A 21,773-nucleotide genomic window follows, 5' to 3' on the forward strand; every position below is an offset into this window, starting at 1 on the left:
GGTTACTGAAAGCCATGAAAAGTGCCCCATCTGGACGCCAGGACCTTAGGCAGGAGGGGTGGGCATCTCAGCAGTATGTCTCCTGCTTGCAGGCATCCAACAGGGGGCACCCGAGGAACGAGGAGGGGGCTCTGGCGCCCTCTGCTCACTGCAGACACAGCAGCCCCTCCACCTGGCCCGGCCAGCCTTCTGGCTCCCTGGGAAGGACTAGCTAGCAAGCTGGGCCCTGCAGCACCCACGCCGTGGCCTGGAACTCCTTGCCACTGCCTGCTCGGGCTCTGGAGTGTGGCCAGCAGACACTGCCGCTGGGTCACGTGTCCAACTCCTTGCTTTAGACCTGAGGACTTGGAAGAAACAGCAAGGGTGCTTGCGGAATGACTGCCTGAGGTGAAGAACCAGGAGGCAGCCACCCACCCCAAACGCGTGGAAATGATTGGACGCTCTCCCAGGGGTGGTGGGGGGTAGGGGGCCAGGAGCGAAGGGCTCTGTGACTTCAGGAGCCTCTGAGAGAGACAACGTGTGTGAACTTGAAGGACGGGAGGGCTGATGGTCCCTAAGACTCCAGTCGCCTGAACCACAGATGAGCTGATGGAGTGCCGCGCTCTCCTGTCGGCTCCCAGGGGAAGGTGTGGGTGTGTGGTTCCTCGTGGCTGTTGGACCACAGGCACATCGCTAATGCCTGCACCCTGCATGGGAGTGCCTGGGCGCTGTTCCAGGCTGCCTCTCCTAACTCCAACCTCTCGCTAGTCCAGACCCTGGGAGTACCTGGGTCACTGCACAGCCACGTGGCAGATCTGGACTGAGTTTCTGGTTCTCAGCTTCAGCCTGGTCTAGCCAGGTTGGACCTGGTCCAGCCCCTTGGTCTTTCCATCTTTCTTGCCTATTAAATACATATATACATTTAAATTATGTGCGTGTAGGAAAACCACCCCACAGCTGTTTGAAACCCAGGACACAGCAGGCTCTGGCAGACCTGGTCACCTTCCAGCTTTCTGGGCCAACCGTGTCTGGGAGGGGCACAAATGGAAATCTGGGGCTTTTCCCTCTAGGACTTCAAAAAGGCCATGCTGGGAGGATAGGTGTGTCCTAGTTTATGACAGGAGGACAGGTTTCTGTGCCACCTCTCCCCAGCGCGTCTTTCCTGGGCGCCCCAGGGCAGCCGGCACTGCATTCACTCGGTGTCTGGGAAGCTCAGTGGCGATTGGAGCACCTGCTCTTTGCGCAGGCTGGTGTGTGGCTCGGTTGCCCCCTGGTGGTCAGCACTTGTTCTGCAGGAGGAGAAGGGACCCTGAGCCGTTGGAGGCAGCGCCCAACCGGGGAGGGCTTGGGAGCCTTAGTCAGTGTCTCCGAATCTGGGTCTCCCCCATCCTGTGACAACAGGGTTGCTAGGAGGGTATCCTGGCCAGGACCAGGCTCCATGCTTGCAGTGAATCCTCTGTGAATGGCACCGGGAAGTGGGTTACCTACTAGGCTTCTCCTTGGCTAACTGGTCCCTAAGTGGGTGTTGGGGTTGCAAGCGAGCAGAATTGGGGGGGGGGGTCATTATAGGCGTATTCCCTCCTCTGACAGTGGCTTGCTCCCACAGGACTGGAGCCGGTGCAAGAAAACTTGAGGATTGGGGTGCAAGGAGGCTAAGGAGGGAGGAGCGTAGGGAGAGAAGGGAGGGAGGGAGGAGGCTGGAGAGAGGATGGGGAGGGAGGAGGGTGGGGAGCGAGGGGGCTGGTGAAGACTGGGGGCCTTCAGACAGTTCAGCTGTCTTTCAGGTCCTCTTTGCACAGAACTGTTGAGACCCCCGTGTGCATACCCAACCGCCCCAGCAGCAAGGTCTTCTGCTTGTTTAACAGACAAGGAGACTGAGGCTCACAAAGGAAGCTGACATGCGCAAGATGACAGAGAGTTCCAGAGTGGGAGCACGAACCTGTGCCCCAGATGTCCTGAGGCTCTGCAGACATGGTGAGTGTTAAGGAATTATGGGGCTGGGGCCCCGTGCGGTAGCCTAGTGGCTAAATCCTCACCTTGCATCTGCTGGGATCCCATGTACTTCCCATCCAGCTCCCTGCTTGTGGCCTGGGAAAGCAGTGGAGGACAGCTCAAAGCCTTGGGGCCCTGCACCTGCGTGGGAGACCCAGAAGAAGTTCCTGGCTTCTGGTTTTGGATCGGCCTTAGCTCTGGCCATTGTGACCACTTGGAGATTGAATCAGCAGATGGGAGATATTTTTCTCTATATCTCCTTCTCTTTATATATCTACCTTTCCAATAAAAAAAAAAAAAAATAATTTTTTTTTTTTTTGCATTGTGGTGTTGTGAGTTAAGCCTCTACCTGCGATGCTGTCACCCCAGTGAGCGCTGGTTCCAGTCACAGCTGCTCCACTTCCAGTCCAGCATTGTTGTTGATGTGCCTGGGAAGGCCGTGGAAGGTGAGTCAAGTGCTTGAGCCCCTGAACCCATATGGGACACCTGGAAGAAGGTTCTGGCTGTGGCTTCAGACTGGTCCAGCTCTGGCCATCACAGCCTTGGGGGAGTGAACCAGCAGATGGAAGATTCTTCCTGTCTCTCCTTTATTTGTAACTCTGCCTTTCAAGTATATATGTTTGAAAAATATGTATTTCTTAAAAATATATATATAGAGAGATTTGCCTTCCAACCACAATAACAATAGTAAAAGACAAGCTTATATATTTTAAAGATTTATTTATTTTTATTGGAATCTTAGACACGAACCAGTGCCCATAGGGGATGCTGGCACTTGCAGGCAGAGATTAGCCTGTTGAGCGGCTGCACCGGCCCTGAAAACAAACTTATTTTTCAGAAAAGTTATGGGGAGAAGGTTGGTGTGAACCAGGGACACAGCTGTTCTCCAGCCTCAGGGCAGGGTGCGTGGGAGGAGGGGCCTCCTCAAGCCGAACCACACCTACTGCCCGGGGCTGCCCCAACCCCTTTCACCCAGGCGTGTCCCTGGAGCAGCGGATCTAGAGGCTGACCAGAGGTGTGGCAGGAGAAGGCCATGCCCAGCGGGAAGGAGCCCCTTCAGGCCGCCCCATGCCTTTGCGGGCGGAAGCCACAGTGGCCTCAGCAAGGGGAAGAGGAAGACAACAGCCCAGTGTCCTCGGACTCAGCACTTGCAGGTGCCAGGGATGGCCACAACACTGTATCTGGATAGAAGATGGCTCGTCCCTCTGTCCAAGCTGGGACCTCCTAGGGTTGCCTAGGACAGGCGCTGACCCTGTGCTGGCTTCCCAGGTCCAGGTTGGAAGGTGGAGGCCCGGAGAGGCAACCTGGATTCCAAGCTTTTGCTCACCTGGGGTGCAGGAGGGGCTAGCAGGCTGTCCCATCCTCTTCTCAGCTCCCTGGTGTTCAACGGGGCCCCTTGTAGGGCACCTGCCACTCCCCTGCCCAGGAACATCTGTTCCAGTGACGTCTCAGCCGAGAGCAGACAGTGCCTCGGCCACACTCACCATCAAGTCCCACAGGCAGAAGTGAGGCCTCCCTCCTGTTATGCTCTCGTAACCACGTTTTATTTTATTATTTGATTTGATTTGAGCAGCAGAGAATGCACATCCACTCCTTAGATGCCCACAGCGGCAGGGGTTCAAGCTGGGAGCTGGGAACTCCATCCAGGTCTCCTGAGAAGGCAGTGGGCATCCACCGATCGCAGCCATCACTGCTGCCTCGTGGGGGGTGGGCGCTGAGCACTGACCAGAGGCCCTGTGATGGGGATGTGGGCATCTTCCTAACACTAAATGCTCACTCCCATGCCCAATAGGAAGATTACTAAGAGGGGTGGGATTTAGTCTTGCTGTTGAGACTTCTGGTTTAAGACACTTGTGTTGGTGGGGGAGGTCTGGCACCTTGGTGTAATAGACTAAGCCTCTGCCTGAAGTGCTGGCATCCCATTCGGGCATTGGTTCGAATCCTGATTGCTCCAGTTCCAATCCAGGACCTGGGAAAGTAGTGGAGGATGGCCATCCATGTGGGAGACCTGGAAGAGGCTCAGGGCTCCTGGCTTGGAACTAGCCCAGCTCTGGCCATTACAACTATTTGGGGAGTGAATCAGCGGATGGGTGATCAGGTTGTGTTTCTGTGTCTTTCCCTCTGTTTCTTTCAAATAAAAATAAATAAATCTTAAAGAGAAAGAAAGGAAGAAAAAGGAAAGAAAGAGAGAGAGAGAGAGATGACAAAGTCCAGATGCCAGCTTCCTGCTGAAGCAGGCGTGGGAGGCAGTGATGAGGGTTGACGTCACTCCCACACCGCAGACCTCCTCTAGTTCCCTGCTCCCAGCCTTAGCCTTGCTTAGCCCGGCTGTGCTGTGCACCTGAGAATGAATCAGCACATGTGACTCTTTCCCTCTCTTTCAAATAAGTATATATATACATATACGCATATATATATTATACATGTATATGTAATAATCACAATTATATATATATAATCACAATTGCGAAGACTAAAAAAAGTGGATGAGCTGTGAGATAGCACTGGAATGTCTTTCATGTCCACATCCCTTCTGTCTCTCTTAAACTCACTGCTCCACTTACCACAGAAAGAGCACAGACTCTGGGGTCTGCGAAAGCTGCCAGCTCCGTCCTGTCACAGTTCTCAGTTAAGGCCACCTGCACCCTCGCGATGGCCGATCGGAGTCTGACCGTGAAGGGACAGAGCCTGACATGTCACAGCTGTGTGTCAGGATGCATTATCAGCCCAAGACGTTTCTCTTGTGGTCCCGATTTTCTTCATTCCAAATGGATGTTGGATGTTGTTAATGCTTTTCTCTATCTCAGGAGACCATCCTCTAACATATTGTTCTAGTAATGACTGCTGTGAAAAACCGTCCCAGGCTGTAGTGCCTGCAGACCTGCGGATCGGTCTGCAGGCAGGGCGGGGCTGAGCAGCTATGATGGTGTAGTGGTGTCAGGGCGCTGGATTCATCTGAAGCACCGCTCCCCACTCACGCACTCATTCACATGCTTGGACACTGCTGCTGCTGACCATGAGCCAGGACAGCTGTGGGCAGCGACATGCATGTGTGGCCCCTCACCACGGGGTCTCCTGAGAGAGTTTGTCTTGAACCCTTCGATGATCTTGACCTAGAAGTCCCGCCTATCACTCCTGCCACATTCCGTTCACCAAGACACGTAACGGTACTACCGACACACAACACTGCCTGGTCCAGGGCCCAGAGAGCAAACGCCATCAGTTTATTAATTATTGATTTCATTTATTTGGAAGGCAGAGCAGCACAGAGAGCTCTTTCTGCTGGTTCATTTTCCAAATGGCTACAGTAGTTAGGCTGGGTCAGGACAAAGCCAGGAAACCAGGAACTTCATCCAGGTTTCCCACCTGGGTACCAGGGACTCAAGCATTTGGTTGACTTCCCAAGTGCATCAGTAGGAAGCTGGATCAGCAAGGCTGAAAACAGTTCTCCTGTATGGGATGCGGGTACTATTAGTAGCAGCTTAACCAGCTGAACCATAGTCACGGTGCTCATTTTCTTTTGTGAGGCACGTTGCATTTCCTTAACATTTTGCCTGGTATGGGGTGAGCAGTTGGTGCTACAACTGATGCAGCTTAGAGTTCCTTGTTGGAGAGCCTCGTTCTTGTGTCGGCACCTCTGCTTATAATCCAGCCTCTTGTTGCCAGGCAGGCTGGGAGACAACAGGTGACAGCTCAAGTAGCTGAGTCTCTGCTACCCACGCAGGAGACCCCCGGGGCTTCGGGTCAGCGACCCTGACTCTGGCCTGGCCCAGCCCTGGCTGTTGAGGCCATTAGAGAAGTCAACCAGTAGCTCAAGATCAATCTCTCTCTCTCTGCCTTTCGAATAAAATGAAAATGCAAAAAACATGTACCTGAAGAAAGACTAATCGATACTGTTTTCCTCCTTCAAAATAATGCAGTCCTCACTGATTTAAACGCTCCCATCACTACTTACTCCAATTTTATTTTGAACTTGAATCTGGGTTCTTGTGGGGGGTGATGTCACACGGTTGGGCATGGGGGTGTGGTAGGAGGCTGGCCCTACAGCATGGTCAAAGCATATCTCTCCCAGAATCCTCTCTTTACCATCAGAGAGAGCCTCACCCGGTGTGCCTACCCCCAACTTAACTCTTACAGAGTTCAAACTCCCAAAAACCAACACAAGGAAAGAAAGATTTTCATCCTACTTCTGCTTCCTTCTGACCATGACCTACACCCCTCGGAGCAAGAGCAGATCCCAGAGTGGGGCCTGGGGTTGTGGCTGCAGCAGGTTAAGCTACTGACCTATGAGCACTGGTTCCTGTCTTGGCAGTGGATGAGGGTCCCAGAGCTTGGGCCCCAGCTGCCCACGAGGGAGATCTGCCTTGAGCGCCTGGCTTTGGGCTGGACCTGGACTGGTCAGAGCAGCCACTTGGGGAGTGAACCAGCAGATGGAGGATGGAACACTCTCCCTCTCTTGGTAATTCTGCCTTTTAAATACACGAATCTTAAAACAAAACCAACCAACCAACCAAATCAAAGCTCAGCATGGTTTCCTGGGAGTGGGCATGACGATGCCATGGGGGAGGAATCATAGCTGGTGCCTCTGGAGGTTCAGGCGGCTGGAGCCTCTGGCTGGGGGTTCCCATGAGCCACTGGGCATCTCTCTCCTGCATCTGCTCCCTGATGTCATGCTGGGAGCTGGATACTCTCTGGGGAACTCCATCTCCCAGAGCTGGCTGCCAACACGTCTGCCCTTGCAGCCTTGGGCAGGAGGGCTAACCGCAGCACGGATAGACCCAAGTTCAAGGTCAGGTGAAAGCCAACACGAGACCCTCTCCTTTGCCAGGTTTATTTTATTAAAATATATGGGGGCTGAGAACAGGAACCACCCTTACAGGCTGTGCCCGAGGGAGATGCTTCTGCCATGCAGACATGCGGCCAGTCTGCGCCCTCCCAGCGGGATGAGGGGATGGGGCAGGGCGGTGACCCTCTCCTGTGGCCTGGGCCCTTCAGAAGCACAGCAACACCAGATAAGGCCAGGCCAACGACAGGGTTGGGGTAGGGAGTGAAGGAAGGAGTTGGGACTCAAGATGTGTGCCAGTGCCATTCATTCTGGGTTAGGCCCCCTGCCCAAGACTGCCAGGAACCCTAGGGCCTCTGCCATCCCACCTTTCCTCGCAGGGCCCCACTCACCCTGGGACCAGGTCTGAGCAGAGGCCGGGCAGCCGCAGATGGAATGTACATGTGGGAATGTCTCCCTCTCCCCCAGCTGCCAGCCCACAGCTGTCTTCCGGCTGCTTCTTTTGGCTTGCCACCCAGCCATGGGCCCCGCAGCCCCCTCTCTCTGCTGGCTCTGGCTTCAGGCCATGGGTGGGGGAAGCCTCCATTCCTAGGGTTTGTGCTTTTGGATGTTGGTGAATGGGCTGGGCTGGAGTTCCTGAGCCCCTGACTGTGGGTCTGAGGCTCTGGGAAGCCCATAGCTTCTTCCCTGGATTCCAGGCCTGGGCCCAACAGGAGGGTCTGGCCTCTGCCAAGCAGTGTCCCTGGCTCTCCTTGTGGGCTGCGGCCTAAGCTGATGTGGTGTTTGTGCTTTTCATCTGGGGTTGTGCTGCTGGGCAGAGTCACAGGGCAAGAGGAAGAAAAGGGAGCAAAGACCCTGCCCCAGGCTGCCAGTCCCTGAGCCACGTTGCCTTCTTAGGGCCAATAGTGTGGTACTGGGCAGGGTGAGGGCAGCCCCAGTCATTGTAGGCCCACCCAGCCAGCCAGGATTGGGACAGGAGGAAACTCCTGCTCCCTGGAGTTGGCTAAGAGTGCCCCTCCAATCCAACAACGACACCTTCACTGCAGAAGAGTCTGGGACGGAGTGAAAACACTGCCCAGGAACTCCTCAGTTCCCAAGCTCACAGGTGGAGCGGTAGGGACCATGGGGGTCAGGGTCGGGGTCCTGGGGAAGTGAAGGGCTCTGTTCCATCTCCACTTCCTTCCTGGTCAGTCCTCCCTTCCAGCCCAAGCTGTCGCCCTCCTCCCACCCCCGATGCTGCTACACTCAGCGTTCCCCTGGGAGTGCAGGCTGGGGACAAGGCCAGAGCAGCCGGGGGTTTGGCCCCTGGGTGGAGAGGGAAAGGAGGAGCAGGGGGGAAGGTGTGTCTTGCAGGAGGGGCCCTTCCCCAAGGAGGAGCGGAGGGTTCTTGAGCCACTTCCTGGTAGCATCCAGTGGCTAGTGGCCTGCAGGCTCTGTGCAGCCCACCGCACCCTGGTCCTGCCAGCCTGGGAACAGCTGTGTGGCCTTGTCACCTGGACTTGGTTCCCTCTCCCATCAACCTCAGGCCTGTTTGCTGGCCCACAACAACATATGTGTGTGTGTGAGTGTGTGTGTTGGGAGCAAACTGCTCACATTTTGCAAACGTATTAGAAAAAGTTTCTTTTGGCGGTTGCTCCAGGCAGGACTGAAGTTTTCCTGGGGTGTGTGGGGGCCGTGCCACCAGGCTCTCCTCCTGCTGGCCTAGATGACATTCTCAAACAGCTGCATGGAGTTCATGATGTTCTCATCCTGTGTGCAGAGAGAGGGGAGGACTGCTCAGACACAGGGTGGGGAGAAGGACCCCGGATCAGGGAGCTGAGAGGGCAGAGCTGGGTGATGGGGAGGCTCTTCTGGGTACCTTTTTCCCATATGGCCCTCTCCCATCACCTCCTGCCGGCCCCTCGTGCCCATCCCAGTCATCCACCTGTTCCCAGAGCCCCTGGCTGCCACCTACCTTCTGACAGGTCTCCAGGAACTCATCCATGGTCACCACCCCATCCTGATTCCGGTCCATTTTCTGCAACCCAAGCCATGTCCAAGGTGAGACTGTGCCTGCCAGGGATACCCCAGACAGCAGCAGGAGGGCAAGGCAGGGCGTGGGCGAGTGCCTGCTGCCCATTTGTTCTCCTGCCCCCATCTTGGATGCAGGCTGGGCCTCCTCAGCCCCTTCTCCAGCACTGTCCCTTCTTGCCCTGCTTTCCGCCTCCTAGATGATCTACCTCCCAGGATCCGTCCTCATGAACATGGATCCCTTTCTTCCCTGACACGTGGCTTGGGCAGACAGAGCCACCGAGGCAGAGATGGCCACGGACCTTGAGGGCCCCCGGCAAGCAGGGGCCTTCAGCCCTCAGGAGCACAAAGCAAAGAACCACATGGTGGGAGCTGGAGAAGCTTCTGGAAGGCCACTGACTTGGAGCAGCGAGGTACAGTCCAGTGGGGAGCGTGTATGTCTGTTTTTCATTTATTTGAAAGGAGTACGCACACGCAGACCTGTACCGTGGTTCACTCCCAAATGCTCGCAACAGCCAGGGCTGTGTCTAGCTGACGCCAGGTGCCAGAAACACAACCCACGTCTGCTACCAAGCCGGCAGGGACCACTGCCGAACCATCAAGCATTCAGCCATCACCGCTGCCTCCCAGGTCCACATTCACAGGAAGCTGGACTTGCAACGAGGACTGGGACTGAAGCCTAGGCACTCCGACAGGGATGTCTAACTGGCAGCCCTCTTCATGCAGCAAGATGCAGGCGGAGAGGAAGCGGCTTGCCTGGGGCTGCCCCAGGCCCCTCTCCTCCGCAGGCTCCCTGCTGGAGCGTGGGGGCGGGGACTGGCTCACCTGGAAGAACCGCTCCACGTGTTCCCGAGGGGCGTCCTCCCGCAGGATGGGGTAGGTATGGCGGCCCATCATGTCGTAGATGGACTTCATGATGGCCAGCATCTCCTGGGAATGGGGAGCGCTGTGTGAGTCCCACCCCACTCCACCCAGGTCGCCTAGGGGCCGCACCAGAGCGTGGGGGCGCACCCTCTTCCTCCTCGTGGCAGTGGTGAGTGTGGGAATGGGGCTGCGCAGGCTGGACAGAGACTAGTTTATCCCCTTTCTGGCCCACCCAGCATGAGTTTCAGCTGCTCCTCAGCTGCTGTTCCATCCTTGTCCTCAGGAATCACAACACCACTCCCTGTCCCTCAAGCAGGGCTCAGGGTAGGGTCCCTGGCCCCTTTGGTAAGAGCCAGGGAGCCATGACTGGTGAGGCCACCCCAGGACACGCTGGGGCCTGGCTGTGACAGCAGGAGCGGGGAGGAGCAGGTGCCCTGCCCAGGTCCCAGTTACCTCCTTGGTGATGTAGCCGTCCTTGTTGATGTCGTAGAGGTTGAAGGCCCACTTGAGCTTCTCGTGGACTGTCCCTCTCAGCAGGATGGAGAGCCCAACCACAAAATCCTACAGAGGACACAGAGGGGGTAGAACCAGGGGCCGGTGGCGGAGAGGGACAGTGCCCTGCCAAGCTGCCACCTGCAGCTTCTTGGGTGGCTTCTGCTGAAAACCACCCCTCCACTCAGGTCCCCAAGGCCTGGTAACTGACACTGAGCTCAAAGAACAGCCCTCAAACATGCGGTGTCTCAGGCACCTGGCCCTGTCGGCTGCTGACGGAAGACACGGACGCTCCACATTGAGTTGCCAGCTATTCTCATGCCAAAGGCGCTTGAGCAACTTCACATTAAAATGTTTTTTTTAAAGATTTATTTATTTTTATTGCAAAGTCAGATATATATAGAGGAAAGACAGAGACGAAGATCTTCCCAAGTAGCTGCAACGGCCAGAGCTGAGCTGATCTGAAGCCAGGAGTCAGGAGCTTCTTCTGGGTCTCCCACACGGGTGCAGGGTCCCAAGGCTTTGAGCCATCCTTGACTGCTTTCCCAGGCCACAAGCAGGGAGCTGGATGGGAAGCGGGGCCACTGGGATTAGAACTGGTGCCCATTTGGGATCCCGGCACATGCAAAATGAGGGCTTTAGCCACTAGGCTACAGCACCAGACCCTACACTTTTCATTTAGTTATTTGAAAGGCAGAATGACAGGGAGACATCTTCCATTTTCTGGTTCACTTCCCAAATGGCTGTTAAAGCCCAGGGCTGGGCCAGGTTGAAGCCAGAAGCCAGGAACTCCATTCGGGTCTTCCACATTGGTGGCAGAACTGGATCATCTGCCATTGCCTTCCCCGGTGCACCGACAGGGAGCTGGATGGGAAATGGAGCACCAGCAACTGGGACAGACGTTCTACCATGAAATGGTGGCATCACAAATACTGGCTTAATCCACTGCACCACACTGCTGGCCCTTTAAAAGGTTCTGAACTAGCTGGAGAGGTGGTGTATCAGGCTAATCCTCTACTGCAGTGCTGGCATCCCGTCTGGGTGCCAGTTTGAGTCCTAGTTGCTCCACTTCCAATCCAGTTCCCTGTTGGTGACTTGGGAAAGCAGCAGAGAATGGTCCAAGTCTTTGAGCCCCTGCATCCATGTGGGAGACGCAGAAGCAGCCCTTGGCTCCCAGCTTCAGATAAAAAAAAAAAAAAGAAAATTTAAGTTCTGAACCAATGGTGCTCAGCTTTTGAACTCTGACACCCTAGGGTGTTGCCATCACCTCTGAAAGTGACAGATACATGTATATTACTAATGTGACAGGTATGACTGTGGCTATGGTTTCTTTGTTACAATAGCAGGTGGCAAGTATGTCTTTCTCCCCCACCTCCTGGAAGGTCTGAAGGTTAAGCCCTCCGAGCTCCATGAGTTCCTCCCAGGCAACTCTGAATGTGGGTGGAGAATGTGGTGAGTGAATGCAGGGGGTAAGGGCCACGTCCCAGAGGTTAGGACCCACTCAGACACAGGCATGTGCTGCCCAGCAACCTGTCAGTCAAAGACTGCATATACAGCAGTGGCCCCAGACGATCATCAAGAAGCTGTACAGGGCCCGGCGGCGTGGACTAGCGGCTAAAGTCCTCGCCTTGAAAGCCCCGGGATCCCATATGGGTGCCGGTTCTAATCCCGGCAGCTCCACTTCCCATCCAGCTCCCTGCTTGTGGCCTGGGAAAGCAGTCGAGGACAGCCCAATGCATTGGGACACTGCACCCGCATGGGAGACCCGAAAGATGTTCCAGGTTCCCGGCTTCGGATCGGCGCGTACCGGCCAGTTGCGGCTCACTTGGGGAGTGAATCATAGGACGGAAGATCCTCCTCTCTGTCTCTCCTCCTCTCTGTATATCTGACTTTGTAATAAATAAATAAATCTTTAAAAAAAAAAAAAAGAAGCTGTACAGTTCCTGTTGCCTAGTGACCCTGGCAGCTCCTGTCACGGCGATGCTGGTGTGAGGGGCCCTACTGTGCTATCAGTTGTATAAAACCACAGCACATAAGTGGTTAAAATGCCCACGGGGACACCCATAGACCATACTAGGGTGCCTGGGTTCGAGGCCTGGCTCGGCTCCCTAGTCTCATCTCCTTCAAGTGCACGTCCTGAGAGACAGCAGGGGCAGCTCAAGTGCTTAGGTCCCTGCCACTCAGGTGAGAGACTCAGATTGAATCTCAGGCTCCCGACTTTGACCTGGCCCAATCCTGACTATTGTGGGCATTTGGAAAGTGAACCAGCGAATGGAAGGTCGCTGGTCTTTTTTTTTTTTTAATATGAGGCATGTACAACAATGTATGGCACATAATGACATCATAAAGGGGTTCTAGTTTATGGATTTGCTGCACTATTACTGTCTCTCATGGTTTTGGAGCATACCCCTACTTATACAATAATGTCAACCTGGGAACAGTGTGCTGGGTGACACCAGGGGGAGCCTCATCCATCTGGTGTTTGCAGCATCTCCTGATCTCACGCAGGACCACATCAAGTGTCTGACCTGCACGTTCCAGGCTTATGCAGGGTCACTCTGGGAGGTACCCCCCATGACGAAGTTGCCTAAGGACACGGCAGTCCCCAGAACACATCCCTGTCCTTCAGGGACACATGGCTCTGTTAGGTTTATCTGAAGAACTGTGTACCATGAGAAGACTAAGGAAATGGGAATTTGGAAGAAACCGGTTACTCCAGCACAAAAAAAGTTAACTATCGGATTTAGTGATTTGGAATCTTGCATCTGTAAAAGAAGAACAGGAGACAACTGGGGGGAAAAAAAGGAAAGAACACTTGGGCATTAGAAATAAGAACACAAGGGCTGGTGTTATGGTGTAGCGGGTAAAGCCCCTGTGACATCGGAATTCCATATAGGTGCAGGTTCCTGCAAATGTCCAGGGAGAAAGGCAAAGCAGATCAGGAAAAACAGAACCAAGCACTGTTGCTATACACAGGTCCCCGACAGCAGACCATCCTCCCCGGCACTGGAAGTAGCAGGCCAATGGAACAGCGCCATGAGGTCCTGAAAGAGACCAGCCCCCATGGGCGTTCTCATCCATGTCCCAAGCCAAGCAGGAGTGGGAACAGAAAAAGACATTTCCAGACACAAGGCTCAAGTTTCGTCACACACATACTCTTCTCAAGGAAACTGCTGAAAGCTGTGACCCTGAAAAGAGAGAAGGAAAGAGGAAGATGAATGATTCTAGAATTGGGAGATAATCTAGAAGAGAGGGGAGGAGAGCCCCGGGAGAGAGTGGGGCAGGGGAGGCATCCCCTGGAAGATGTCGGATGGGAAGTGTAGACCACTGATGGTTTTGGCGGGGGGGCTGGGGTTCAATAAATGAGGTCACAGAAAACCAAGCAAAGGGAAGATGAAGTCCATGGCTAATTACAGGCAAAGTTAAAATGTGTGCAGCAGAGGAAAACCCATCTGTTGACTGCAAAGCTCCAGGGACAGAGCTGACATTATCAGAGTCAAGTGAGTCCTTGCCCAATCTGATTCCTAGAGAGATGCCCATCTATTTGCCACGGGGCCACAGCCGGATGAACACACTGTAGCCTGAAAATATCACTGCTGGAAATACATGGTATCTGCCTCGTCCACCTAGCCATGTGCCTCTGCCCACACCATAAGAATCTGGCCACGTGCTGCAAGTCTGGGCTAAGGTCAAATTTGGCAACACTGGTTATCACTTCTGCACCATCACAAAGTTGTAAAGCGAAAACTCATTAAGTTGAACCATGATGAGACAGGAGTGGCCACAGCCTCCTGGGGAGCCAGTGAAAGGAGCCGGTGTATGTGAGAGAGGCTGAGTCCTCCTCACCCACAGCAGAGGGCCAGTATGCCACAGCTAAACCCGGGCAGTCGGGAAGAGCCCTGAGAGCAAGTGCCAGGGGGCACAGATCCAAGCGCTGACAAGGGGCCTGCTGCTTCCCCAGCACATCCTGTAACTCTGCTAGATCCCTGAAGCTATGCATGCATAAGGGAAGGAAAATCTACATTTTTTTTAAAATCAAGGAGGAACAATGTCATATTTCCAGATGCCTGAGTTGGAGGAACAATTGTTGAAGTCTGGATACAGCTGATCCACACGTCATCCCCAAATCTGGATCTCTTTTCCATCCCTGCAGTGTGTGGGGGGGTGGGCTTCCCCAGGAGGGTCCAAGGGTGTCCCCCCAACTTGCCTGTCTTTGCAGCTGGCATCCAGGATGGCAGAGGCCTGGCAGGTGGCTGGTCTGTCTGTCATTGTGGAAGCCCTCAGGTTCAGCTACAGAGCCTCAATGTGTGTGTCCATTAGGTTTCCCTTAGTGTGTGTGAGGGGGGTGGAGAGAGAGGTTGGGAATGTCATGTGGGAGGCCCCTGGGCAGTGTTCATTTGTAAAGGTAACATACAGAAGATCCTCAGTGCTGTTCCAAACTCTGTGTCACACAACATGCTTTCTCTGCACCCATCACTGGCTCCAACTCCTTGCACGCAGCTCCAAGCTATAGTAAGCCCAGCACACCCACAGCCCCCTGCTCTGTGGCTGCTCCTACATGACAGTGCCCAGGGTGGCTATAGTGAAACAGCAGACCCCAGTTCTTAGGCTGAGATGCTCCAGCGTGCACTTGCACGGCATCCAGTAGAGACCTAAGCAGGTGCTCAGCAGATGTGCTGGGAGCCAAGGGCATGAGTCCTGGAGTCACAGGTTGGTACTCTGGTGACCAGACTTGGCCACCACACCCAGTGCTTAGGCAAGGTGGTAGGCAAGGTGACCACAATCCCCCAGAGATGTGTCCTGCTGTCATTTTCTGAAAGAGCATCTTGACAAATGTCACTTCCGACAAAGGCAGCTGAATTCTCTCCTGGCACCCATCCTTTAGGACCCACAACCTAAATGCTCCTTTTGACAGCTTTGCACCAGTCCAGCAAGATGAACTGGCTGAACTGAAAAGGCCCGGATCGCACGCAGTATCAAAGTGTGTGTGTGTGTGTGTGCATGTGTGTGCGTGCAAGTGCACGCGTGGTATTGCCCCATCAGGAGGGGCAGAGGCTGACACCTGTCTCCCTCCTGTGGGCAGACAGATCTCAGCAGTCATATGGATTGGAGCAGAAACCAGGCCTTGGGGTGGGGCTTCTGCGGGAACACGGCAGGGGAGGGACGCTGAGTCCGACTTGTCGATGACTGAGTTCTGGCTGAGCTGAGGTTGGACGCTTCAGCTGACCTGCAGCCACACAGCTCCTTACTGAACTGCTGGACAGCACAGGTCAGTTGACAGCTCTGGTCAAACTGCTGTTGACAACCAGGACCAGCAGAGGTGGGTGACTGACAGCTCCTGGCCATCTGCTTTTTGACAGCCACAGTGGACCCACCATGGGACAGCTGTGGCCAGTCCATGACAGTTCTCCTTCTGCGTACATGCCTTTCACTTCTGTGTACAACCCCATCCCCCCTTTCCTATGCACTGTGAAAGCCCATTTCCCATGCACCAGCAAGCCCCCAATGCTCTCTGAGCAGCAGAAACTGAAAGTTCCACAGACTGCCAACTTGTAACTGGTGCTAGCTGGAAATACCCAACATGGCTGCAGGATGTGTCCTTCCTGAGGGTTAGGCCATTATCATAAATCAGTCTAATAAAATTACCATATGGGAATGCCCACTCTTAAAGAGGGCATGGCAATGGGTGGGCTCAAGCTCCATGCTAAACCCTACCCCCTTTGAATATTCAATTGGGCTCCCCCCAGACATCTGGAGGGAATAAGGGTTGGGGCTATTTTCTTTGGGGAGGGGCTTTGCAAGCCTTTCCTTGAAGATCTTTTCTTTGGTGCCTTTTTGTGTTTTGGACTGTTGACTCATGCAGTCTGATTCTCAAGCTTGCATTTTTGCTTCACTCCAAATCAATCCTGCTCTCCTGGGCATCTTTGGGCCTCCCTCTTTGAAGGCTTTCAGGCATGTGAAGGAAAGACCCTACCGTGAGCCCGGCCAGGAGACCCCCCCAGGAAACAGAGCTGTGGCTTGGTGCTGCTGAGGTTGGCTTGTTGCAGATTATTTGCTTTTCGGGGAAAGGAGGGAGTTATCACTGGCAGGTGTCTTAAGGCTAAGAATGTAGATCATTGTGTTTACAGATTTGATCTTCCCTTACATGCCGCAGCTGGTTTTGAGCCTGGCCGTGAGATGGGGGCAGGGGCTGGGGCCAGATTTTGTACCCACCCCACCATCCCCTGGGATCCTTTCTGACCCCTGAGGTGCCAACTTGTGGTGCAGCAGGAATGGCGCTTTGCAGGTCTGTGCACTCTCTTTCCTGTAAGACGCTTCCCCCAGTCAAGCAGATCCTCCAAGGGAGTATGCTGGTGTGAAACCAGGCTCCTGGGCAGACAGCCACACAGCAGCCCCAGGAGACAGCAACCAGAGACCCTGCTGCAGTTTGGAGGGGGCGGGTCCCAAATGTCTCAGTGCTGCTGAAGACTGGCCCCATTTGTAATGGCACTGAGAGGTGGCGGTAGTTATAAGGTGGGGCCTGGAGGGAGTGACAGGGATACCGCCAGCCATCATAGGATGGGCTGGGTCCTGCCACAGCAGGTTGTCATAGAGCCAGGGACATGGCCACGTCTTTGAGGGTCGGTAGTGGTGGTGGGGGGCCCCTTCCCAGAGTCCTGTTGCAGCACAACACCACCCCCAGCCCAGCCACGAGCAGACTCTGTCCCCACAAAGCGTAGCAAAGGGCCGCACAGATGTCCCCTGCGGGGTGGAGGAGGTTAGAGTGGTGACCATAGCATGGGAACCCGGGCCCTCCCAGGGCCGCCCTGTTGAGCCGAGCAGCCATCTCATCGTGGACGAGCAAAGCTGTCCCACAAAGCCTTGACCATTGCACTCCTTCTCTCTTGTTGCCCGGCAAGTCCCCAGAGAGGTTAAGCAGGGGTGGGTGCACTGGCAAGGACCCTGCCTTTTCGCCTGCTCGTGCCTTTGGGCTGACTGTGCGTTCCCCGTGTGGCCTGGCACGGGCATCGCATCACAGGTGTTACTGGAAATACAGAGGCCAGAAGGGCTTCCAGAGCAGCCCTCCCGGGCATGGTCCAGGGGAGGCGTTGCTGTGGCCCCACCCTGGCATGTCTCTGTGCCTAACGGCTCACTGTGTAAAAATAACCCCAAGCACCACATCGATGAGTTATTATTACCCCCATGTGTCCAGGGCTTTCTGAGCCGGCCGGCCACAGCCGCCCTTGGCCCTGGGCTGGTTATCGATCAGGCCTGCCTCCCAGCAAGGTTTTCCTCTCTGAAGAGGTTTCAGTTTTGTGCCTGTGGCTATTTTTAGGGACCTGGGCTCCACAGATGGGGCCTCTCTCAAGTGATCCTGTGTGGCCAGGCCTGGGAGGAGCCCATGATGCAACCACAGCCAGCACACAGCTCAGGCAAGGCACCCTGGGTGCAGAGGCTGTGTATGTATGCGTGTGTATGGCTAGCCTCTGTTTCCCCACAGTGGGGAACACCAGCCTTCCTGGCCAGGACCTAGCTGGAATGACCTTTCCTCCCCAATCCCTAGGGGTCCACACAGGCTGGGGGGTTTCTGAATGTTTCTGGCCTGTTCTGGACCTAGGGGCTTGAAATTCCACAGAGTGTGTCCCCTTTAAAATGCAAGTTCAATCCCGGTCACCTCTGACCCAGTATAGCCAGACAGAGCCTGGTGCACACTCCTGGGATGGAAGAGTTGGCTGCCAATCAGGTGACTCAACCACAAAACCTACCACACTGCTCCCCCTGGCCTAGAACCATCACGTTGGAATCCCGCAGCCCTGGGAGCAAGGAGCCCACCTGCAGGTCACAGGGGCCAGGGCCTGGAGCAAGGAGTCCTTGGGCACCTACCTCGAAGCGGATGGCGCCGTTGCCATCAGCGTCAAAGGCATTGAAGAGGAAGTGCGCATAGGTGGTGGCATCTGCGGAGAGCCAGGTGAGGGCTGGGGTTTGTGAGGGGCCACCTGGCTGCTGGGCTTTCCCTCCAACCCAGGCTGACCCATTGGGGTGTGTCCAGTCAGCCTCCACCCACTACCCGCTTCTGGCAGGCAGGGGAGGTGGGGCTGAATAGATGGATGTAGGCTCTGCCCTATGATGGAGGGGCGGGGCTCTGGAGGAGTGGGGCGTGGCAAGGGCGGGGCTTGCACTCACCTCCCTGAGGGAAGAACTGTGAGTAGATGAGCTTGAAGGTGTCTTCGTCCACCAGGCCTGTGGGACACTCCTGCAGCAGGAAATGGTCTCCCTCAGCACCTCGGCCACCCCCAAGTCCACACCCTGACTGGGGAGGTCTGGGTGGGGTTGAAAGAGAAGCAGGAGGGGGCAGTGGTCTCCCCACACCCTTTCACCAGGGCCAGCTTGGTTGGGGAGGGGAGGATACAAAGAAGGGAAGAGGGGGGCCTTGAAAGAATGACTGACACCCAGGGTCACATCCTGCCAGCTCCCTCACAAAGTCCCCTGGGATACTTGCTGTGCTGTGGAGATGTTTCTAGAAGGTTCTGTTTTCTAGAAGGTCACTCCTGCTGGAGTCAGGCAGGGACAGGCTGCCCAGGGGCCTTGGGAGTGGCATGGGGGGCACTCACGTTCTTGAAGCCCCTGTAGAGAGACTGCAGCTCCTTCTTCGTGAACTTGGTCTGTGCCTGCAGCTGGTCCAGCCCTTCTGGCTGATGGCGCACGGTGGACAGCTCCAGCTCACTGTCGCTGCTGTCTGGAGGGAGGACACAGACCCAGGAGGGTGAGGGCCAAGGCCCTGCAACCTGTCTCTCTGAGGAATAGGCAAGTGCTGGGTGAGGGCTGGGCCATGGTGCAGGAGGCTGTTTGCGTGGCTGGCAAGATCCGGTTCTTACAGCACAGCAAAAGCTAACCTTGCTCCCTCTGGGAGGAGGCGAGGTTCTGGTGATCTTCACTTTATTTTATGATTTTTAAAAAAAGACTTATTTATTTTTATTACAAAGTCAGATGTACAGAGAGGAGGAGAGACAGAAAGGAAGATCCTCCATCCGATGATTCACTCCCCAAGTGACCACAACGGCTGGTGCTGTGCCGAAGCAAAGCCAGGAGCCAGGAACCTCCTCCAGGTCTCCCACGTGCAGGTGCAGGGTCCCAAGGCTTTGGGCTGTCCTCGACTGCTTTCCCAGGCCACAAGCAGGGAGCTGGATGGGAAGTGGAGCTGCCGGGATTAGAACCAGCGCCCATATGGGATCCCGGCGTGTTCAAGGCGAGGACTTTAGCTGCTAGGCCACACCACTGGGCCCTATTTTATGATTTTTAAAACGTGTTTCCCTAATTTTCTGCAGCATAATGGATGATGATCTCTCTCACATACACAATAAAGCTAGAGACACAGGAACCGGGGGCAGCCCACCTGGTTGGTCCCATGCCCCACGTAACTAGAATTGCAGTTAACGACTGACACAGGGTGTGCCCAGGCCACGTCCCTTTCCCCTTCAGCAGGTGGAGCCCAGCTGGCCGGTCCTCTGCCCATGTGTTGCTGGCTGTGGCCCCTCCTCCCTCACACCACCTCCCCCCCCGCCCTCCCCCCATTCCTGCACGGAGCCTGTGGCCACACTGGGTCTCTCTTGAGGGAGCAGCGGCCACCACCCACGTTGCCTACTCTTCACTGATGCTGCCCAGCAGGCAGCTATTACACATTCTCTCTAAGCTTCCAGAATTCCTCCCCCATTGTTACCCTTGCTCACTGTTAGTGTCACTGAGAAGACGTAAGCAGGGGAAGACATTTTTGGGCCACATGGGTCCTCTCACCTGCCTCCGTCAGGACAATCGCCTTCCCTCCGTCTCTGTCCCTGTTCCTTGTGAGGGCCAACCTTTCCGCCTGGGCAGTGCTCCCAACACCTGTCACCTAGTCAAGCAGGCGGCTGCAGCATTTCTTCCCTTCCTCTTCTCCTCCCTGCACTCCCCCCTCCCATCCCCCAGCCTTCTGGAACATTCTGAATCACTCTATGGACACTCGGTTCAATTTGGCCATCCTTTGTCAAATGAAGTAGGCTAAGTCTGCCAGAGATTCTCCTCCAGGTAAACATTCCATGTAGATTCGGCCCAAGCAAAGAGGCCTCTAGGGATGGTGCCAGCAACAGTACCCTCAGGGCAGGACTGTAGAGGGAACTCAGACATGCGAAGCATGGAGGATGCATCCAAAGGACAGCCGTGCAGTGGGTCGCATGGACACCACAGCAGCGTGGGCAGGTGGTAACAATAAGGTGCCACCTTCAATGATGAGGTTGACTTTAGAGAGACATACTTAACTACATGCTAAGTCCAGAAAGGATACTCTGAATACAAGGCTAGATGGCTGTAGGGTAAGATATTCTACAAATTAATAAAAAGAGAATCCACGTTCTTTTCAACAACACCTCCTGTGGTTACCAAAGCGTCACAGACACTTGAACATAAAACTGAATTTGATCATAATGGCATTAAAATTCAAAGTAAGGTATTTAGGAAAATCTCAGATATTTGAACATGAGACAGTATGTTTCTAATGAATCCATCAGCCACAGAAGAGAAATTTCAAAGTTAAATTTGCAATATTTTTAATTGGTCAACAATGAGAAAACATCAACAATTTGTTGGATGCAGGTAAAACTGTGAAAAGAGGGAAATTTATAGCCTAAAATTTCTTTATTTAAAAATAAAATAGGTGTGAAACTAATGACAAAGCTTCCAGATCTGGGATTCTCAGAATCTAGAAAAAGCAGGGTAAATTAAGTCTAAGTAACTAGAAGAAAGGTCATAAGAGAAGAAGTCAATGAAAAAGAAAACAAAGAAAAACTGGCCAAGTCATGAAGGAATCCAACAGGCAAATGACAGGCTGAGGTAACCTATCTTGAATCCTTATACAAAGACTCATTTCCAGAACTTAGGATGAACTTCTACAACTCAATAGGACTAAAACTTTTTTTTTTAAATAGGCAAAAGACAAGACATTTCACACACACACACACACACACACACACACACACACACGATACACAAAAGATTACTAAGCACAGGAAATAAACACGGTAATCATCAGAGAATGCAAGTGATCCCCATGCAAGATACAAAGCACCCCATCACTGGGCACCAAGTGTCATAAGGATGTGCAGCAACAGACATTCTCGTGCATTGCTGGTGGTCATGTGTAGTGGTACAGACACTCCTCAGAACTGCTCGGGCAGTTCACAACATAAACCAAACCCCAGGGCATCGTTGTCTAGAATAAATGAAGACGACCACAAAAATGTTTGCATGAGAGTAGTTGCAGCAGCTTTACCATAACAATCCCAGACTGCAGACCGCCCAATTCAGCAAAAACGCAATCTGTGGCACATTTATATAGTGAAATACTGTCCTCCACTAGAAATAAAAGGATGAACTATTGGATATGTGACCACACAGGCACCTTTCAAAAGTATGCTAATCAAAAATGTCGGATGTTCTAGAGTTGATATTCCTGATTCCATTAAGCCAAGTTCTAGAGCAGCCAGGGCTAATGCACTGTGATAGAAAGCAGTACACAGGAGGTGGAGGTGTTGAGGGTGCATACCATCGTCAAAGCTCACCGAACCATACAGTGAACATCTGGGTATTACACTGTATGCAAATTAGACAAACAAAAAGGAAGCATACCAATGGGACTTGTGCT

General features: G+C 54.0%; 1 protein-coding gene across 3 annotated transcripts in view; it reads right to left on the reverse strand.

Moving 5' to 3' along the window:
- Positions 1-7,439: 7,439 nt before the first annotated feature.
- KCNIP3 (potassium voltage-gated channel interacting protein 3) overlaps positions 7,440-21,773 on the reverse strand; it is a 65,654-nt gene continuing 51,320 nt past the window's right edge. For all 3 annotated transcript variants that reach the window (XM_004590754.2, XM_058667604.1, XM_004590756.2), the window contains 7 exons: positions 18,712-18,836; positions 18,284-18,353; positions 17,984-18,054; positions 10,082-10,189; positions 9,590-9,694; positions 8,709-8,771; positions 7,440-8,503 (listed from right to left, as the gene is read on the reverse strand). In XM_004590754.2, coding sequence (XP_004590811.1) covers positions 8,456-8,503; positions 8,709-8,771; positions 9,590-9,694; positions 10,082-10,189; positions 17,984-18,054; positions 18,284-18,353; positions 18,712-18,836 — 590 coding nt within the window. In that variant the 3' untranslated portion in view covers positions 7,440-8,455. The remainder of the gene's footprint in view (positions 8,504-8,708; positions 8,772-9,589; positions 9,695-10,081; positions 10,190-17,983; positions 18,055-18,283; positions 18,354-18,711; positions 18,837-21,773) is intronic.

This window comes from Ochotona princeps, chromosome 8 (genome assembly GCF_030435755.1).
Source record: "Ochotona princeps isolate mOchPri1 chromosome 8, mOchPri1.hap1, whole genome shotgun sequence".
NCBI lineage: Eukaryota > Metazoa > Chordata > Mammalia > Lagomorpha > Ochotonidae > Ochotona > Ochotona princeps.